We start from the raw sequence: 19,760 nt of genomic DNA, 5'->3' as shown, positions 1-19,760 counted from the left end.
TAAAAGCTCTAACTCGGTTATTTAACAGCTGATTGTTGAGTAAAATACTGTATAGACTGAATTTCACAAGCAAACTTCGTCTGTAAAGTGCGACCGACCAGCTTATCGTTGTGTTTATCGTCTCGTTGTTCATCTATAAACCGACTCAGGTCAGAAAAAACAACCGTCCGAGGCTAAACGCTGACATCAAACCAGAATAAGTCACAAAGGAGTCACAAAGGTCACTCGTTTATTTGTCTGAACATAAAGAAACGCACCCTGACGCGATGCTTTGGCCGGTCACGAACAGCTCGTACTCATCACGAACATTTCGTGGTGCTCTCCGTGTTTTTTCGGCACCTTTCGGTTGAACTTTCAGGTGGTTCCAGCGTCGTTTAATAGCCTCGGGTCTTTCCTTTAGGCCACGCCCCCACCTGTCTCAGAACTCATTTAAATAAACACCTTGTCACTTCCTGTTAGTTTTATTGATTAGTCCTGGAATCGATCATCAGATGAATCCTCGGCGGATGTCAGCCGGTCGTCCTCCCGCCGGTCTGCGGTAACCGGAGCGCGGTCGTCCGGCGGGATCTGCGACGGGGCCGATGGGGTCGTAGCGGGGGCGGGGCAGCAGGCCGTGGGGGAGGTTCAGCCTCTGGTCGTACTCGCCGCCGATGATCCCCGGCAGCGGAGGGAAAAGGGGGCGGGGCATCGGGGTGAAGATGTCCCGGTCGGGGAACGGCGGCAGGGAGCGGTGACGAATCGCACGTCGTAATTCAGAGCGACTCTTATGAGTCTTTCTGTAGAGCTGAAGGGAAGCAAACGTTAAAAACGTTTAAAAAAGTGCTCGTTTCTTTGTCTTAAACGTGTTAAAAGGTAAAAATACAACTTTCTTGGTCACCTTTTTCTTGAGTTTAAGTTGGTTATTTGATTAAAATGAGTTGATTTTAACATTTAAAGTTAAAACACGTTCAGTTTTAGTCTGTTTGTTTGTTTTATGACTAAACGTAAGAACCTTTGAAGTTAAACTGATCCGATTCATCAGTCAAAACCAGTTCAAACCCAGTTTCTCACCTCTTTCCAGTCTGTGTCTCTGGATCTGCTGCCATCCTGATCTGAAGCACAACAAACACATTTCAGAACCATTAGATGAACATAAAAAGGTTCTGATTCGAATGTCAGACCCAAAGATGCCGCAGAACCATCCTGGTTCTGGTGTCTTTTCAAAGTTTGAGCTCTAAACTTCTCAGTCAGAACCAGCTTTAGTTACACATGTGCCACAGAGTTCTGTTTGTTCTGATCAGGAAACCTTTGGATCAATCACATGATCAGAACCATCAGAGGTCGTCTCACCTTTGAAGTCCCGGCGATACAGGTGTCTCCACAGCGTGGAGTCGGCGGCGGCGGCGTTGAGGTGCCGGCTGACCGCCGACAGCCTGACCAACGACCGAACGTCCAGCAGGCGGAGGACCCGGAGGAGGAGCTCCGGAGGAAGAGCCGGCAGGCCGAACGCCACCGGCAGATCCATGGCTGCAACAACACCGCCATCAGTTACAGATACAAGAGACGAGCGAGCTTTCCACAAGATGATTCAGACATGAAAAGACTTTCATTTGACCGACAGATTAACTGAGGAGAACCTTAATGGTGGCGCCCCCCAGTGGTTTGTCTCATGTAGAAATGAGAATTTAGTTTATTATTTATCTATTAAAAAACACAGAAACAAAGCTGAAGGATTCTCCTGCCTGTTCACTGAACTGTTCCCTGTTCCATCCTAACACTGAACTGTTCCCACCGAACACTAAACTGTTCCCACCGAACACTGAACTGTACCCACCGAACACTGAACTGTACCCACCGAACACTAAACTGTTCCCACCGAACACTAAACTGTTCCCACCAACACTGAACTGTTTCCACCGAACACTGAACTGTTCCCACCAACACTGAACTGTTCCCACCAACACTGAACGGTTCCCACCGAACACTAAACTGTTCCCACCGAACACTAAACTGTTCCCTGTTCCATCCTAACACTGAACTGTTCCCACCGAACACTAAACTGTTCCCACCAACACTGAACTGTTTCCACCAACACTGAACTGTTCCAACCAACACTGAACTGTACCCACCGAACACTGAACTGTTCCCACCAACACTGAACGGTTCCCACCGAACACTAAACTGTTCCCACCGAACACTAAACTGTTCCCACCAACACTGAACGGTTCCCACCGAATACTAAACTGTTCCCACCGAACACTAAACTGTTCCCACCGAACACTGAACTGTACCCACCGAACACTAAACTGTTCCCACCGAACACTAAACTGTTCCCACCAACACTGAACTGTTTCCACCGAACACTGAACTGTTCCCACCAACACTGAACTGTTCCCACCAACACTGAACGGTTCCCACCGAACACTAAACTGTTCCCACCGAACACTAAACTGTTCCCTGTTCCATCCTAACACTGAACTGTTCCCACCGAACACTAAACTGTTCCCACCAACACTGAACTGTTTCCACCAACACTGAACTGTTCCAACCAACACTGAACTGTACCCACCGAACACTGAACTGTTCCCACCAACACTGAACGGTTCCCACCGAACACTAAACTGTTCCCACCGAACACTAAACTGTTCCCACCAACACTGAACGGTTCCCACCGAATACTAAACTGTTCCCACCGAACACTAAACTGTTCGGTTCAAACCCACAGAACACTGAACTCTTCCCATTGAACACTAAACTGTTCCAACCGAACACTAAACTGTTCCAACCGAACACTAAACTGTTCCAACCGAACACTAAACTGTTCCAACCGAACACTAAACTGTTCCAACCGAACACTAAACTGTTCCCACCGAACACTAAACTGTTCCCACCGAACACTGAACTGTTCCCACCGAACACTGAACTGTTCCCACCAACACTGAACTGTTCCCACCGAACACTGAACTGTTCCCACCAACACTGAACTGTTCCCACCAACACTGAACTGTTCCCACCAACACTGAACTGTACCCACCGAACACTGAACTGTTCCCACCAACACTGAACGGTTCCCACCGAACACTGAACTGTTCCCACCGAACACTGAACTGTACCCACCGAACACTAAACTGTTCCCACCGAACACTAAACTGTTCCCACCGAACACTAAACTGTTCGGTTCAAACCCACCGAACACTGAACTCTTCCCACTGAACACTAAACTGTTCCCACCGAACATTGAACTGTTCCCACCGAACACTGAACTGTTCGGTTCAAACCCACCGAACACTGAACTGTTCCCACCGAACACTGAACTGTTCCCACCGAACACTGAACTGTTCCCTCCTCACCGAACACTGAACTGTTCCCTCCTCACCGAACACTGAACTGTTCGGTTCAAACCCACCGAACACTGAACTGTTCCCACCGAACACTGAACTGTTCCCTCCTAACCGAACACTGAACTGTTCCCTCCTAACCGAACACTGAACTGTTCCCTCTTAACACTGAACTGTTCCCTCCTAACACTGAACTCTTCCCACTGAACACTGAACTGTTCCCTCCTAACAGAACACTGAACTGTTCCCACTAAACACTGAACTGTTCCCTCCTAACACTGAACTGTTCCCACCGAACACTGAACTGTTCGGTTCAAACCCACCGAACACTGAACTGTTCGGTTCAAACCCACCGAACACTGAACTGTTCCCACCGAACACTGAACTGTTCCCTCCTCACCGAACACTGAACTGTTCCCTCCTAACCGAACACTGAACTGTTCCCTCTGAACACTGAACTGTTCCCTCCTAATACTGAACTGTTCCCTCCTAATACTGAACTGTTCCCTCCTAACACTGAACTCTTCCCACTGAACACTGAACTGTTCCCACCGAACACTGAACTCTTCCCACCGAACACTGAACTGTTCCCTCCTAACCGAACACTGAACTGTTCCCTCTTAACACTGAACTGTTCCCACTGAACTGTTCCCTCCTAACACTGAACTGTTCCCTCCTAATACTGAACTGTTCCCTCCTAACCGAACACTGAACTGTTCTCTCCTAACCGAACACTGAACTGTTCCCACTGAACACTGAACTGTTCCCTCCTAACACTGAACTCTTCCCACTGAACACTGAACTGTTCCCTCCTAACAGAACACTGAACTGTTCCCACTGAACACTGAACTGTTCCCTCCTAACACTGAACTGTTCCCTCGTAATACTGAACTGTTCCCTCCTAATACTGAACTGTTCCCTCCTAACCGAACACTGAACTGTTCCCACTGAACTGCTCCCTCGTAACACTGAACTGTTCCCACCGAACACTGAACTGTTCTCTCCTAACCGAACACTGAACTGTTCTCTCCTAACCGAACACTGAACTGTTCCCACTGAACACTGAACTGTTCCCACTGAACTGTTCCCACCGAACACTGAATTGTTCCCTCCTAACTGAACACTGAACTGTTCCCTCTTAACACTGAACTGTTCCCACTGAACACTGAACTGTTCCCACCAAACACTGAACTGTTCCCTCCTAAACGAACACTGAACTGTTCCCACTGAACACTGAACTGTTCCCACTGAACTGTTCCCACCGAACACTGAATTGTTCCCTCCTAACTGAACACTGAACTGTTCCCTCTTAACACTGAACTGTTCCCACTGAACACTGAACTGTTCCCACCAAACACTGAACTGTTCCCTCCTAAACGAACACTGAACTGTTCCCTCTTAACACTGAACTGTTCCCACTGAACACTGAACTGTTCCCACTGAACACTGAACTGTTCCCACCAAACACTGAACTGTTCCCACTGAACACTGAACTGTTCCCTCCTAACACTGAACTGTTCCCTCGTAATACTGAACTGTTCCCTCCTAATACTGAACTGTTCCCTCCTAACCGAACACTGAACTGTTCCCACTGAACTGCTCCCTCGTAACACTGAACTGTTCCCACCGAACACTGAACTGTTCTCTCCTAACCGAACACTGAACTGTTCTCTCCTAACCGAACACTGAACTGTTCTCTCCTAACCGAACACTGAACTGTTCCCACTGAACACTGAACTGTTCCCACTGAACTGTTCCCACCGAACACTGAATTGTTCCCTCCTAACTGAACACTGAACTGTTCCCTCTTAACACTGAACTGTTCCCACTGAACACTGAACTGTTCCCACCAAACACTGAACTCTTCCCTCCTAAACGAACACTGAACTGTTCCCACTGAACTGCTCCCTCGTAACACTGAACTGTTCCCACCGAACACTGAACTGTTCCCTCCTAACCGAACACTGAACTGTTCCCACTGAACACTGAACTCTTCCCTCCTAACACTGAACTCTTCCCACTGAACACTAAACTGTTCCCACCGAGGGAACCGAACACTGAACTGTTCCCACCGAACACTGAACTGTTCCCACCGAACACTGAACTGTTCCCTCCTAACCGAACACTGAACTGTTCCCTCTTAACACTGAACTGTTCCCACTGAACACTGAAATGTTCCCTCCTAACACTGAACTCTTCCTACTGAATACTAAACTGTTCCCACCGGGGGAACCGAACACTGAACTGTTCCCTCCTAACACTGAATTGTTCCCTCCTAATACTGAACTGTTCCCTCCTAACCGAACACTGAACTGTTCCCACTGAACCGTTCCCTCCTAACCGAACACTGAACTGTTCCCACCGAACACTGAATTGTTCCCACCAAACACTGAACTGTTCTCTCCTAACACTGAACTCTTCCCATTGAACACTGAACTGTTCCCACCGAACACTGAACTGTTCCCTCTGAACACTGAACTGTTCCCACCGAACACTGAACTGTTCCCACTGAACACTGAACTGTTCCCACCGAACACTGAACTGTTCCCTCTGAACACTGAACTGTTCCCACCGAACACTGAACTGTTCCCACCGAACACTGAACTCTTCCCATTGAACACTAAACTGTTCCCTCTGAACACTGAACTGTTCTCTCCAAACACTGAATTGTTCCCATTGAACACTGAACTGTTCCCACCGAATTTCTGATTTTTATTCTGTGACAAAAACAATTCTTAAACAGGAGATGTTTGATTTGGGCTCCGAGTCTCGCCGTGAGGAGCGTGGAAGCCGTCATGTGGCGTTTACCTTCTCTGGCGGCGGCGATCAGCGGGTACGCCAGCTGGTCTTTGAAGATCCGGGACATTTTCTTCAGGTCTTTCAAGGCCGCCGCCGCACTTTCTCCTGAACAAAGACAGACGGTTACTCGCGGCTGCCGGGCGCCGCCCACGTTAAAGCCGAGCGATGGCGGCCCTATTACCTGGCCAATCGTCGGTCACGTAGCTGCAGGCGTTCAGCTGCAGTTTGCGGACGGCGTCCACAGTTTCCGTGACCTTCAGAGTGGCTGCGGGGGAACAAACAGAGGAAATGTGGTTTCCAGGCGCCGCACCTCGGCTCTGACATGTGACAGCCGACAGCGAACTCACCGTTGATGACCAGCAGCGGGCCCATGCTCACCGCCACCACCGACGCCAGGCTGCTCCCGCTCAGCGGGTGGCCGTACTGCAGCCTGTAGACGCCGCCTGCAGACCTCCACCCGGCGGGCATCTCCCCCGGCCTCACCTCGCAGCCCTGAGGCGTGAAGCCGGTCTCCAGCATGAGGAGGTGCGCGGCCACCATGACGGCGTCGTTGGGGCTGGCGATCCGGGCCGTGTGATAGAGGAGGTCCAGCGAGAGTGGCGCCTGACCGTCCTCTGCCTCGCTGCACAGCATCGGCTCCCAGACGAGCGCCGCCGGCTCAGACTCCTGCATGTCGCAGGTCTGCGTGGGCGAGGTCGGCGCCGCCGAACCGCCGCCGCTGCTCGGCTGCTGGATCATCAGCTGATCCGGGACCTGCTGAAATACGCACGCCGTTTGATGCACAGCGAGCCAATCACAGCTCTGACAGCGATGATGCAGAATAAGACATAAAAGCAACGTTTTCATGGAAGAAAACCAGCTGCAAACTACTTTAACATCAGTTTGAACTCATTCAAAGACTTTTCTCCTTCCACGTTGAGTTTTTAACAAACTCTTCTTCTTCAAAACGTCTGTCAGGAGCCGTTCAGACGGACGATACGAGTCCAAACTGTCACCGAATGTTTCCAGTAACTCACACGATGAAGTAAAGTGAGACAACAAAGTGTTGCAGGAACACAAATCCTCGCAGTTTACTCTCTAAACCTGAAACGTGTCAGTTTATATCCATTATTCACTGTTTGTTAGATCATATCTGACACTGAACTGTTCCCTCTTAACACTGAACTGTTCCCACCGAACACTGAACTGTTCCCACTGAACACTGAACTGTTCCCACCGAACACTGAACTGTTCCCACCGAACACTGAACTGTTCCCACTGAACACTGAACTGTTCCCACTGAACACTGAACTGTTCCCACCGAACACTGAACTGTTCCCACTGAACACTGAACTGTTCCCACTGAACACTGAACTGTTCCCACTGAACACTGAACTGTTCCCACTGAACTGTTCCCTCCTAACTAACTGAACTGTTCCCACTGAACTGTTCCCTCCTAACTAACTGAACTGTTCCCACTGAACTGTTCCCTCCTAACTGAACTGTTCCCACCGAACACTGAACTGTTCCCTCCTAACTAACTGAACTGTTCCCTCCTAACTAACTGAACTGTTCCCTCTTAACTAATTGAACTGTTCCCACTGAACTGTTCCCTCCTAACTAACTGAACTGTTCCCACCGAACACTGAACTGTTCCCTCCTAACTAACTGAACTGTTCCCACTGAACTGTTCCCTCCTAACTGAACTGTTCCCACCGAACACTGAACTGTTCCCTCTTAACTAATTGAACTGTTCCCACTGAACTGTTCCCTCCTAACTAACTGAACTGTTCCCACTGAACACTGAACTGTTCCCTCCTAACTAACTGAACTGTTCCCACTGAACTGTTCCCTCCTAACTAACTGAACTGTTCCCACTGAACTGTTCCCTCCTAACTAACTGAACTGTTCCCACCGAACACTGAACTGTTCCCTCCTAACTAACTGAACTGTTCCCTCCTAACTAACTGAACTGTTCCCACTGAACTGTTCCCTCCTAACTGAACTGTTCCCACCGAACACTGAACTGTTCCCTCTTAACTAATTGAACTGTTCCCACTGAACTGTTCCCTCCTAACTAACTGAACTGTTCCCACTGAACACTGAACTGTTCCCTCCCAACTAACTGAACTGTTCCCACTGAACTGTTCCCAAATGTGCCTGTTTGTTAGATCATATCTGCGACTCCTTTATGTTCTATGAACGTGTTTCAGTTGGAAATGCAACAAAAGTGTGAATCTGTTCCCAATATCCTGCTCTGTAGATGCTGAAAGACCAAAGTTCTTTACAGTCTGACTCTGAGGAATATTTCCTGAACTTATTGATGATTCTCTGATGGAGTTTGGCACAAAGCGGTGAGCCACGACCCATCCTTGTTGGAGAGGCTGAACCTTTGGTGGAAGCTGCTTTTATACCCAATCCTGACACCCTCACCTGTCAGCAGGTAACCTGCTGGTTGGAGAAGCTCCAGAAGCTGTTGCTGTAGATTCTATAAACTTTCTGTCTTTCTTTGGCTCCAGAACAACTTTTGCTGCTGCAGCAGATTCTACTTTTGGTTCTTTTGGTCGGTGAAGACTCTGAGAATCAATTCTTTGGACTTTTATCTGTTAAATTAAGGTTCAAACTAATGAACTTCTGGAGGTTTGTTGAGTTTTTTTATGATCAGGTCTGAATGGGTTGATGAATTCAACTTTTTTCTACCTTTTTTCCCTGCAGTGTCGTCTCCTTGTTGGAGAGAATATCCCCTGAACTCACCTGGCTGGAGGTCCCGCTGTTAATCTGCTGGCTGTGGGCTGTTCTCGAGGTGGAGGTGGTTGTGGTTGGGTTTGAGGCGGCGGCGGCAGGCAGCAGGACGCAGATGAGGTCACCAGAGACGACGCCGCAGGACGCCAGAGTCTGCTCAGAGTCTGCTGACAGCAGCTCCGAGCCTCCGAGAGACAAACTGAACTCCGTGTCAGCGCTGAGGGGGAAACAGACGAACGTGAATCAGGTCGTCCACACGTGCCGTGGACAATGAAATGTGCCTGAGGTCTGACCCGAGTCCATGAGAGGACAGCAGCGTCTCCTTGATTAGCTCCCTGAGCTGCGTCACGCTGGGCTCCTCCGATGGTAACTCCACCCTGCTGGTCTGCTGGTGGATCCGAACTCGCAGCTTCATGCTGAGGACCGACACACAGCAACCATCGCCATGATCACAAGTTAATGTCTCAGCATAAACTCCTGACTTTGATGGCTCCTGAGCAACAATCATGCTGTAATGCTCTGCTGCAGGCAGCAAAATAACATGTTGAGTAGAAATAAACAACAGATTTGTCCTAAAATGACCCCCGAATTACTCAAAATTCATCTCGGTCCCGCTTGAACTTCATATCTCCTTTGCTTTTAGCATGAAAGTCAGGCTTTGCTTAAATTTGATGAAAAGTTAATGGAGTTTGGTGGAGAGACTCTTCTTCTACTGTTTCTCGTTGCCGGGAGTGTTCACATACTTTTGGCCATTTTACAACAGAATTTAGTACAAAATCACAATGTGAATCATCCATTTTTTTAATTTTTGATGCGTCATTAACGTCCCGCGTTATCTTTTACGCTAACCTAATTTCCTGTTATCATAAAAACAACGAAGCATTTCCAGAAAACATTCAAAACTCGGTCTGAAATCGCCTTGTTTTGACATCAAATTCTCACTGAAAACATCCAACACTTCAGCTACAGATGGGTAAACGACAGAAAAACGCTGCTGAAGCAGATTTCGTTTTCGTTTCAGGACGTTAGCAAACCAAAGTTGCTGCGTAACAGTCAAAACTGCAAGTTGGTGCTAACTAACCTGGTCGGTTAGCTGGTTAAAGCGGAACTTTTCGCCCCGACCGTCTCGGCTCTTTAAAGTCAAACAGAGAAACTTTCACATGAGGGACAAACGTGATGATATCCCAAACATTTCTCTGTGAACACAAACCTGCAGGCAACGTCTGCGGCAAAAAAAAAAAAAAACAGGAAGTGCAACTTCCGCTCTGGATTTTCAAAACAAAACTCGTAAACACAAAGCCGTGAAAATGTCAATAGATTCAATATTTTGCTTATTATTTAAAGTGGTAGATATTTAAATATTCTAATATCAGTTCCCATATAAACCAGTAAGTATACAAGACCTTTTCATTTCTGAGAAAATTGCTTTAAATAACACCAACACATCATATTCAAATTGGTTCAATTAATTATTAATTTTTTTAATGCATCAAAGTTCACCAGAGCAAGATTTGATAGTGGGCGGGGCAATGTGATGGTGTGGGCGGGGCCTGATCAGGCCATCGGAGCTGCCCAATCACAGAAGAGTAGTTTTGAAGCTGTCTGTCATGGTTGTAAAACTTTTCTATTTCCGTGAAATTTAATCAAAATAACACCAACACATCATATTCTAATCTTGGTTCAATTAGTTTTCTTTTTATGTGTCAAAATTTAAGCAGCACATCAACAAAATAGTACAAAATAAGTTATTTTATTTTCACATTTCCGAGAAAATAGTTTCAAATGACACCAACACAACAAATTGTACTCTTTGTAAAATTAACTTTTTTTTTTGTGTCAGACTTTCCTCAAAACGACATAATTGTGGGTGGGGCCATATGTTAAATGTAGGCGGGGCCTTAACCGGCTGCAGTAACTGACCAGTCATGGTATTCTTCATTATTTATACTTTTTTTTAACTATTTAACTTTATTTTAACTTCTTTATTTCCGAGAAAAGTATCTAGAAGGACACCACCGAAGTAAATTCTAGTCTTGGACCAGTTAACTTTTTTTTTTGAGTCAAATGTTAGCAGAGCGCCTCCAGAATTGTGGGCGGGGCCATCTGCAGAGAGCAGATTGGAAAAGACCAATAATAGTGGACTGGGTTACACCACTTTGGTGTTTTTCTGTTTGTTTATATGGTAAAACCACAAACTGGTTCATGGGGACTTAAATGTAAATGCTGGTGCCAAAACAACTCTGTTATAAAACTTTTAAAAAAGTTGTATCTCATATCAATCAAATCAATTCAGTGTATTTTAAATCTATTTCTGAAATTGTGAAACAGTTTGGTCAATCTCTGGTTGTTGTAAGGCGCTATATAAATAAATGTTGATTGACTTATTGATTATTGTTGTTAAAAACATATTTTCCAATTCTTTTGCGTCGGGGGGAAAAGAAGAAAAAGGTTTTGGGCTTTTAATTTGAAGGAAAGATACACCTTTTCCGGTTTCCTGTAGTCGTTGAACTTGACAAGATATAAAATGACTACAATTACGGCAAGCGACTAGTTTAACGCTCGCAAAAACAAATGGTTGTAGATAAGTAAATAAACGAGCGTTTGACGTCATTTGAGTTCGAGGCTTTAACGGCTCAACAGAAAATCCTCGCGGTGCGTTTAATTTTTTACTGCGTCATTCCGAACTGAATCTCGCGTTTGGCTCCTCGCGGGCTTCCGTATCGCTCTGAGTGCAGCTGCGTGGCGTTGAAGAGCAGCTGAACAGCAGCTGAGCAGCAGCGTTAAACTCTGAAAGCTGTCACCCGTTTGGATCGGAACCATGAGCCGAAACTATAACGATGAGCTGCAGTTTCTGGACAAACTCAGCAGCAACTGCTGGAGGATTAAAAAGGGCTTCGTCCCCAACATGCAGGTGAGGCGCTGCTAACCAGTTAGCTGGTTAGCTTCGGTTAGCGCATGCCGGCTCCTCTTACGGGTTTTAACCGACCAGGGTGTCTCTACCTGGTTAGCAAAACTAAAATTATTAAACTATAATTAAAAGAAACTGTATTCGGGTTAAAATGTGCTGACAAAGCTCAAATATGTCAAATTAGTTAATCTGAATTACATTTCTTTACAGGTGGAATTTAACAGTAGACAAATGTTTCTTTAGTTTTAATTAGTCTGTGTAAAAAAAATCCATTATTACAGACAATATTCCTGTTGTGTCTCATCAGCTTAATTTAATCTGTTATTAAACATCCGATTTTAAATGAACAATGCTGGGACGTCCCAGGAAAAGATGTGGCCTTGAAGGCAGCATATGTTGCTGTAAAATCTCAGTGAGCTTTTCTGCATTAATGCTGCCGTCACAGAAGTGGAAATGAGCTTTGCCCCCTGATCCAACCCCATACCATCACAGAGCCTGGCTGCAGGGACTGGCTGCTGACAGCAGGCTGGATGCTGCTTTTGCTCTTTGCTCCATTTCTTCCAGCAAAGATGTGGAATACTGATGGGTCTGACCACAGCACACGTTTCCACCGTGTGACGGTCCATCCCAGACGCCTCCGAGCCCAGAGAAGTGGACGAGGTTAACATCAGGCTTCTTTCCTGCACAGTAAAGCTTGTGAATGGAACTCTGTATTGTGGTGCTTGACAAAGGTTTCCACAGTAATCCCTTGTCCATGTGCTTCTATCAGCTGCTGATGAATGACGGTTCTTGATGCAGCGTCTGAGGGGTCAGAGGTCACGGGGTCCAGCATAGGCTTGCTCCCTCGTCCTTTACACTGAAACTCCTCCAGATTCCCTGAATGCTTTAATGATATTCTGCTCTGTAGAGGCAGAAATATGCAGATCCCTTCCAGTCTTTCTCTGAGGAACTTTGTTTTAAACACAAACTGGAGCATAACATGATTTTATCATGACGATAAATGTGTTGTAAAATGTAAAAATCGGCGTATTTTAACAGATCAAATTAAGCTGATGAGACAAACCAGGAAACATCTTGAGTTCAGCTGGAGAGACGCCTCCACATGATGGTAATGAATGACGAAACAGATCTCTGCTCCATCCTGTCTGCACTAAACTGCACTTTTCAGTTAATAAGGAACAGAAAATAGATTAGTTTTTAGCTTTTTCCTCAGTTTGTATCACCCTAATTGAATGTTATGGCGAGTTTATGGCGTCTGATGTTGGAACTTCTCCGTCAGGTTGAAGGAATCTTCTACGTGAACGATCCTCTGGAGAAGCTGATGTTCGAGGAGCTCCGTAACGCTTGTCGAGGAGGAGGTGGGATGAGCCTTTTACCACTGAGATCGTGTCTGCCGTCTCCCTCCTGATTCACCTGCTCTGTGCTCTTCCTCAGGTGTGGGCGGCTTCCTGCCGGCCATGAAGCAGATCGGGAACGTGGCGGCGCTGCCTGGGATCATTCACGTGAGTGGAAACGTTTCATCAGAACTGTTGGCGGCGTGACGCCAGTCGGCTCACGCTGTGTCTCGTGTCCACAGAGGTCCATCGGCCTGCCAGACGTCCACTCCGGGTACGGATTCGCCATTGGCAACATGGCGGCCTTCGATATGAATAACCCGGACGCCGTCGTGTCTCCAGGTGCGAAACACTGACCGTGGGTCGTCTTTATCACTCAGGGTTTGGTCACAAACTAGAATAAGTGCGTCACCGGCCCGTGTCTTTCAGGCGGCGTGGGTTTCGACATCAACTGCGGCGTCCGTCTTCTGAGGACGAACCTGGACGAGGGGGACGTCCAGCCGGTGAAGGAGCAGCTGGCCCAGTCGCTGTTTGACCACATCCCAGTCGGCGTCGGGTCCAAAGGCGTCATCCCGATGGGAGCCAAGTGAGCGCGATCCTCCGTGACTGAATAAAGGTGACGTGAACGACCTCTTTCACCTGTCTGTCTCACCTGTCTCACCTGTGCTGCCTCAGGGACCTGGAGGAAGCTCTGGAGATGGGCGTGGACTGGTCCCTGAGGGAGGGCTACGCCTGGGCCGAGGATAAGGAGCACTGTGAGGAGTACGGCAGGATGCTGCAGGCCGACCCCAACAAGGTGTCCTCCAAGGCCAAGAAGAGAGGCCTGCCACAGGTAACCAAGAGGCCCCGCCCCCGCAGGTGAAGACTCCCGGAGAGAAATGACAAAACAACCGTTTTTTTTCTCTGTTGGTTGAAGCTGGGAACTCTGGGAGCAGGAAACCATTACGCCGAGATCCAGGTTGTGGACGAGATCTACAACGACTACGCAGCCAAGAAGATGGGCATCGACCACAAGGGCCAGGTGTGCGTGATGATCCACAGCGGCAGCAGAGGCCTCGGACACCAGGTGGCCACAGGTGGGCTTCCACAGCAGTGAAAGGATCCTTGAACTTCCAGTTTTGTGCCTCAGAGCAGATGAATAAAGTTTTGATTGGATGCAGGATAAATAAATCGGCTCTAAAAGTACTAAAATTAGACCAAACAGTTCAGTTAAATTCAGTTTATTTCACTGCAGAAACGTTATCAAACACAGCAACTGTCGTTGTTGACAGATGCACTGGTTGCCATGGAGAAGGCGATGAAACGCGACAAGATCACTGTGAACGACCGCCAGCTGGCCTGCGCCCGCATCACCTCCCAGGAGGGCCAGGACTACCTGAAGGGCATGGCGGCTGCAGGAAACTACGCCTGGGTCAACCGCTCCTCCATGACCTTCCTCACCAGACAGGTGAGCTCAGCTCCAGCATCGGTCCCACGAGGACTTTTAGAGATTAACCCCCCAGTACAAGTTCAGGACTGAAGAATGCGAGTCCTTTTGGGTCCGTTCTGAACCAATGAGGTCGAACAAGTCAGTCGAGTTCTTAGGAGGAGATTAAAGACTCGGGGTTTGTTTACGGCTGAAATGGGAGTCTGAACGGGTCGGTTCCAAGGAACTCGAGTTAATTAAAGGGTACTGAGATGATATAAGTTCTAGGAACTAATAAAGTTCTGACAGGTTGAGTCAATAAGTTGAGCTGACACCAAATAAAACTCAACGGGTCTAGTCTATGCAGGTCAGTCACAAGTTTAGGAGTCTTCACAATGGAGTTGGTTCAGCCTGAGTAATACCTAACGAGGAAGTTAACATCAAACAGTGCAAGTCCGAACGGGTCGGTTCCCAGCAAGTCCAGTTGATAAAAGTCTATCAAGTCCAACAGTTCAGTCTCTGCACCTGAACTGAAACCGAACATGTACCCAATGAGCTGAGTCACTGAAGGTCTAACAAGTTCTTAGGGACCAAAGGAAGACCCAATGAGCCGAGCCGCTGAAGGTCTAACAAGGTCTTAGGAACCAAAGGAAGACCCAATGAGCCGAGTCGCTGAAGGTCTAACAAGTTCTTAGGGACCAAAGGAAGACCCAATGAGCCGAGCCGCTGAAGGTCTAACAAGTTCTTAGGGACCAAAGGAAGACCCAATGAGCCGAGTCGCTGAAGGTCTAACAAGTTCTTAGGGACCAAAGGAAGACCCAAAGAGCCGAGTCGCTGAAGGTCTAACAAGTTCTTAGGGACCAAAGGAAGACCCAATGAGCCGAGTCGCTGAAGGTCTAACAAGTTCTTAGGGACCAAAGGAAGACCCAAAGAGCCGAGTCGCTGAAGGTCTAACAAGTTCTTAGGGACCAAAGGAAGACCCAAAGAGCCGAGTCGCTGAAGGTCTAACAAGTTCTTAGGGACCAAAGGAAGACCCAAAGAGCCGAGTCGCTGAAGGTCTAACAAGTTCTTAGGGACCAAAGGAAGACCCAATGAGCCGAGTCGCTGAAGGTCTAACAAGTTCTTAGGGACCAAAGGAAGACCCAATGAGCCGAGTCGCTGAAGGTCTAACAAGTTCTTAGGGACCAAAGGAAGACCCAATGAGCCGAGTCGCTGAAGGTCTAACAAGTTCTAAGGGACCAAAGGAAGACCCAATGAGCCGAGTCGCTGAAGGTCTAACAAGTTCTTAGGGACCAAAGGAAGACCCAAAGAGCCGAGTCGCTGAAGGTCTAACAAGTTCTTAGGGACCAAAGGAAGACCCAATGAGCCGAGTCGCTGAAGGTCTAACAAGTTCTTAGGGACCAAAGGAAAACCCAAAGAGCCGAGTCGCTGAAGGTCTAACAAGTTCTTAGGGACCAAAGGAAGACCCAAAGAGCAGAGTCGCTGAAGGTCTAACAAGTTCTTAGGGACCAAAGGAAGACCCAATGAGCCGAGCCGCTGAAGGTCTAACAAGTTCTTAGGGACCAAAGGAAGACCCAAAGAGCCGAGTCGCTGAAGGTCTAACAAGTTCTTAGGGACCAAAGGAAGACCCAAAGAGCCGAGTCGCTGAAGGTCTAACAAGTTCTTAGGGACCAAAGGAAGACCCAATGAGCCGAGTAGCTGAAAGTCTAACAAGTTCTTAGGGACCAAAGGAAGACCCAATGAGCCGAGTCGCTGAAGGTCTAACAAGTTCTTAGGGACCAAAGGAAGACCCAAAGAGCCGAGTCGCTGAAGGTCTAACAAGTTCTTAGGGACCAAAGGAAGACCCAATGAGCCGAGTCGCTGAAGGTCTACCAAGTTCTTAGGGACCAAAGGAAGACCCAAAGAGCCGAGTCGCTGAAGGTCTAACAAGTTCTTAGGGACCAAAGGAAGACCCAATGAGCTGAGTCGGATTGGTTCTAAGGAGTCCACTCGGGCTTGCTGAGTTCTGCTGATACTAATGAATCAAATCGTAGCAACTGAAGTCCAAACGAGTGGAAAAATACCATCAAGGCCAATGACATGAATTAGAGGAACCAGTGAATGCATAATTACGGTCTTAATCTCACCTTTCAGGCCTTCTCCAAAGTCTTCGGCACCACGCCGGATGACCTCGACATGCACGTCATCTACGACGTTTCTCACAACATCGCCAAAGTGGAAGAGCACATGGTGGACGGGAAGCAGAAGACGCTGCTGGTTCACCGCAAAGGATCCACCCGAGCGTTCCCGCCACACCACCCCCTGATCCCTGTAGACTACCAGGTACGTCTTTAGACCCAACTTAAAGGTGAACTCCGGTATTTTTAAACCTTATTTCTGGCATGAATTACGTTCATCTACTCACTGAGAACAGTTTGGTGAAAGTCGGCGTCCTTTGGAAGATATTTAGATAACTGGAGATCCATATAACGGAGTGAACGGGGCTTAGAGCCTCTAAATAAGGCATTATCTGTCTTTATTTCACCAATACTTTAAGAAGAATGAATGAATGAACGTGTGCTATAGCTCTGTTAGCTCATAGCTCTGTTAGCTCATAGCTGCTGTTAGCTCATAGCTCTGTTAGCTCATAGCTGCTGTTATGTGGCTACTTGCAGCTATAGGAGAGCTAACGGAGGGATTTCTACACAGGCACTCTACTGGGACCACTTCATCCACACGCCCCCCTGCAGCACAGCTTATTCACTCCGTGCTCTGTGACAGTCGGCTAACTTCACACAGAGTTTGCTGCTGTGAAGTTAGCTTTGTGCAACATGGCAGGATATTTATCAGATTTTGACAACGTGAACGATGACTTTGAGTAAGATGGACGTTCTTACCGGAGTGAATGTGTAGAAATCCCTCCGTTAGCTCTCCTTTAGCTGCAAATAGCCACATAACGGCAGCTATGAGCTAACAGAGCTATAGCACACGTTCATTCATTCATTCTTTCTTGGTAACAGTAATTGGTATTGGTGAAATAAAGACAGATAATGCCTTTCACCAAACTGTTCTCGGTGAGTAGATGAACGTATTTCATGCCAGAAATAAGGCCCAGGTTTAAAAGTACCGTATTTCCCCTTTAAAGACAGGAGATCTGAAGCTGTTCTGAGACGTTTTTGTGGTTTCCAGCTCACAGGTCAGCCGGTGCTGATTGGAGGGACGATGGGAACCTGCAGTTACGTCCTCACAGGGACAGAACAAGGAATGACGGAGACCTTCGGCACCACTTGTCACGGAGCGGTACGAATCCGATCGAACACTTTGGACTCTGGATGTTTTACTGACTTAATGAAACTATTTATTGTTCGTTCTTTCAGGGTCGCGCTCTGTCCCGAGCAAAGTCCCGCAGGAATCTGGACTTCCAGGACGTCCTGGACAAGCTGGCCGACATGGGCATCGCCATCCGAGTGGCTTCACCCAAACTGGTCATGGAGGAGGTGAGGAACATGTTCCACCATCAGTTTATCCTCTTCTTTGTGTGTGAAAGCATCTCTGACTCGGATCAAACCTCGTCTGACGTTTCTGCTTCCTTTCAGGCTCCGGAGTCGTACAAAAACGTGACGGACGTCGTCAACACGTGTCACGACGCCGGAATCAGCAAAAAGGCGATCAAACTGAGGCCGATCGCCGTGATTAAAGGCTGAAGCTGCATGACACCGTTATTAAAGACACTATTTACACTAGAAGAAGGACAATGCAACCCACAGACTGATCAGAGAAGCAGAAAACTGTTTTTTTTTCTTGTTTTTTGAAGAGTGAAAAGTGAATTTATGTTGAAGAAAACGAGGCTGAAAATCTGCTTTCTGAACACAAAGTTTATTTGTTACAAATTAAAAAAAACTAAAAATGCCTGAAGCTTAATTTTCAATCCCACTATACACGCTGAGGTGTGTAGCTGCGCATCACTTCCTGTCGTCACCACCATGGAATACAGTCTGAGATTTGAGTTTCAGCTGATTTAAGTCCAGACTGTGTCAAAACTAATGAGAGGCTCCATGTTTTTATTATTTTATTAGTCTGAAAATACAGAGAGAAGTTCTGGTTTGCTGAAGAAACGGTTCTGGTCACAGATTTATTATTATTCACCTGAAAACCTGAGAGGTTTTGAGTTGACAGCTGAACACTCATCAGAGGAAAGAATATAAATTTATTTCCATCCTGAAAGACAACGTAAAACACCAAAAGTCTCCTGAAAAACAGGCAAAAGCATTAGTTAGCTACACAGAACATGTCCGCCTATGCGTCAAAGCTGGAAATTTTCACTTTTGTCAGCAAACATTTTCTGTGCTAAGCTAATTAGCACCAACACTGTTGTTTTAGTGGCAGCTGACATGAATTTGTACGCTATATGTTAACAGAGAATTATATAAACTCAGAAAGAGCTAACAAACTTGTGGAATGTCAAAAGTTTTTAGACTACTCTCGCTAGCAGTTTCCCTTTATTTCAGCTAAGCTAGGCTAAACGTAGCTTAGCTCAGAGTGGAACCACTGAGGAAACTTTCTAATCCAGCCCCAAGTTATGCCATTTAGAACAACATTTTCAAGTTGTGCTAAAGTAGAAAAGGAAGAAGAAGACTGGTACGACTGTGAGTCATCCATTTAATCTCTTTAATAGCTTTAGCTAAGACAATGCTGAGTCATGGATCTGAGCTAGCACGAATTAGCATAAACAGAATTATATTAACTGAACAGTTAAATGAGTCAGTTTAATTATTCTTCTCAACAAATTGAGTTTGCGATATCAAACCACCATCTTTGTTTTTAGCTTTTGAGAATGCTCTGCGTCATGCTAGAATTAGCAATACTTAGCTTTACACAGCACCTGGCTAACATTAGCAGTGGCCCCTAGCTTACATTTTAGTTTTAAGTGAAGTCTTTTTATCCACAAAGTGCTTCTTGTCCAGTCGTTTAAATGTTTTTTACCGTAACACACGAGCCAAATGAATGGAGTTGAAGGGAGAGCAGCTTCTCCGGCTAATGAAACGTAATAAAATCCTCGATAAGAAGAAGCGGTTCGGTTCTCAGCTGCTTCACCACCACGATGATCACGTGTTATACAGCCTCAGCTTTAAAGTTGCAGATCATGTCTGAATATCTCCTTAAATTCACACAGAAAACGTTTCTAACAAACTATAATTGAGCAGTTTTTCTTTAAATAAAAACTCAAATAATTTAAAGTCTTCTCACCATCACAGAGGATTTATCAAACAATAGAAAACAGGTAGAATCACACCAAA

General features: G+C 46.7%; 2 protein-coding genes across 6 annotated transcripts; one reads left to right on the top strand and one right to left on the bottom strand.

The window, feature by feature from the left end:
* Window positions 1-442: 442 nt before the first annotated feature.
* fbxo7 (F-box protein 7) lies at window positions 443-10,045 on the bottom strand. 5 transcript variants are annotated; one of them, XM_072377613.1, is made up of 9 exons: window positions 9,919-10,045; window positions 9,131-9,253; window positions 8,850-9,054; window positions 6,464-6,872; window positions 6,298-6,381; window positions 6,126-6,221; window positions 1,330-1,506; window positions 1,051-1,091; window positions 443-784 (listed from the first exon to the last, which is right to left on the bottom strand). In XM_072377613.1, the coding sequence occupies exons 2-9, from the start codon at window positions 9,250-9,252 to the stop codon at window positions 488-490; spliced, it is 1,431 nt and encodes a 476-aa protein (XP_072233714.1). In that variant the 5' UTR covers window position 9,253; window positions 9,919-10,045; the 3' UTR covers window positions 443-487. The 5 variants fall into 5 exon arrangements, with proteins under 5 accessions (XP_072233714.1, XP_072233710.1, XP_072233711.1 ...); XM_072377609.1 differs by lacking the exon at window positions 9,919-10,045 and having other exon boundaries at window positions 9,131-9,899; XM_072377610.1 differs by lacking the exon at window positions 9,919-10,045 and having other exon boundaries at window positions 6,464-6,869; window positions 9,131-9,899.
* Window positions 10,046-11,401: 1,356 nt separating this feature from the next.
* rtcb (RNA 2',3'-cyclic phosphate and 5'-OH ligase) lies at window positions 11,402-18,352 on the top strand. Its single transcript, XM_072377484.1, has 12 exons — window positions 11,402-11,748; window positions 13,025-13,103; window positions 13,180-13,247; window positions 13,322-13,421; window positions 13,509-13,665; window positions 13,755-13,911; window positions 13,996-14,155; window positions 14,351-14,526; window positions 16,618-16,806; window positions 17,653-17,763; window positions 17,841-17,960; window positions 18,060-18,352. The coding sequence occupies exons 1-12, from the start codon at window positions 11,656-11,658 to the stop codon at window positions 18,165-18,167; spliced, it is 1,518 nt and encodes a 505-aa protein (XP_072233585.1). The 5' UTR covers window positions 11,402-11,655; the 3' UTR covers window positions 18,168-18,352.
* Window positions 18,353-19,760: the final 1,408 nt, after the last annotated feature.

The sequence above is a fragment of the Leuresthes tenuis genome, unplaced genomic scaffold (assembly GCF_036924035.1).
Source record: "Leuresthes tenuis unplaced genomic scaffold, fLeuTen1.0.hap1 SCAF_23, whole genome shotgun sequence".
Classification (NCBI taxonomy): domain Eukaryota; kingdom Metazoa; phylum Chordata; class Actinopteri; order Atheriniformes; family Atherinopsidae; genus Leuresthes; species Leuresthes tenuis.
Note: the sequence above shows the minus strand (reverse complement) of the source record. Positions and strands in the feature narration are given on the sequence as shown.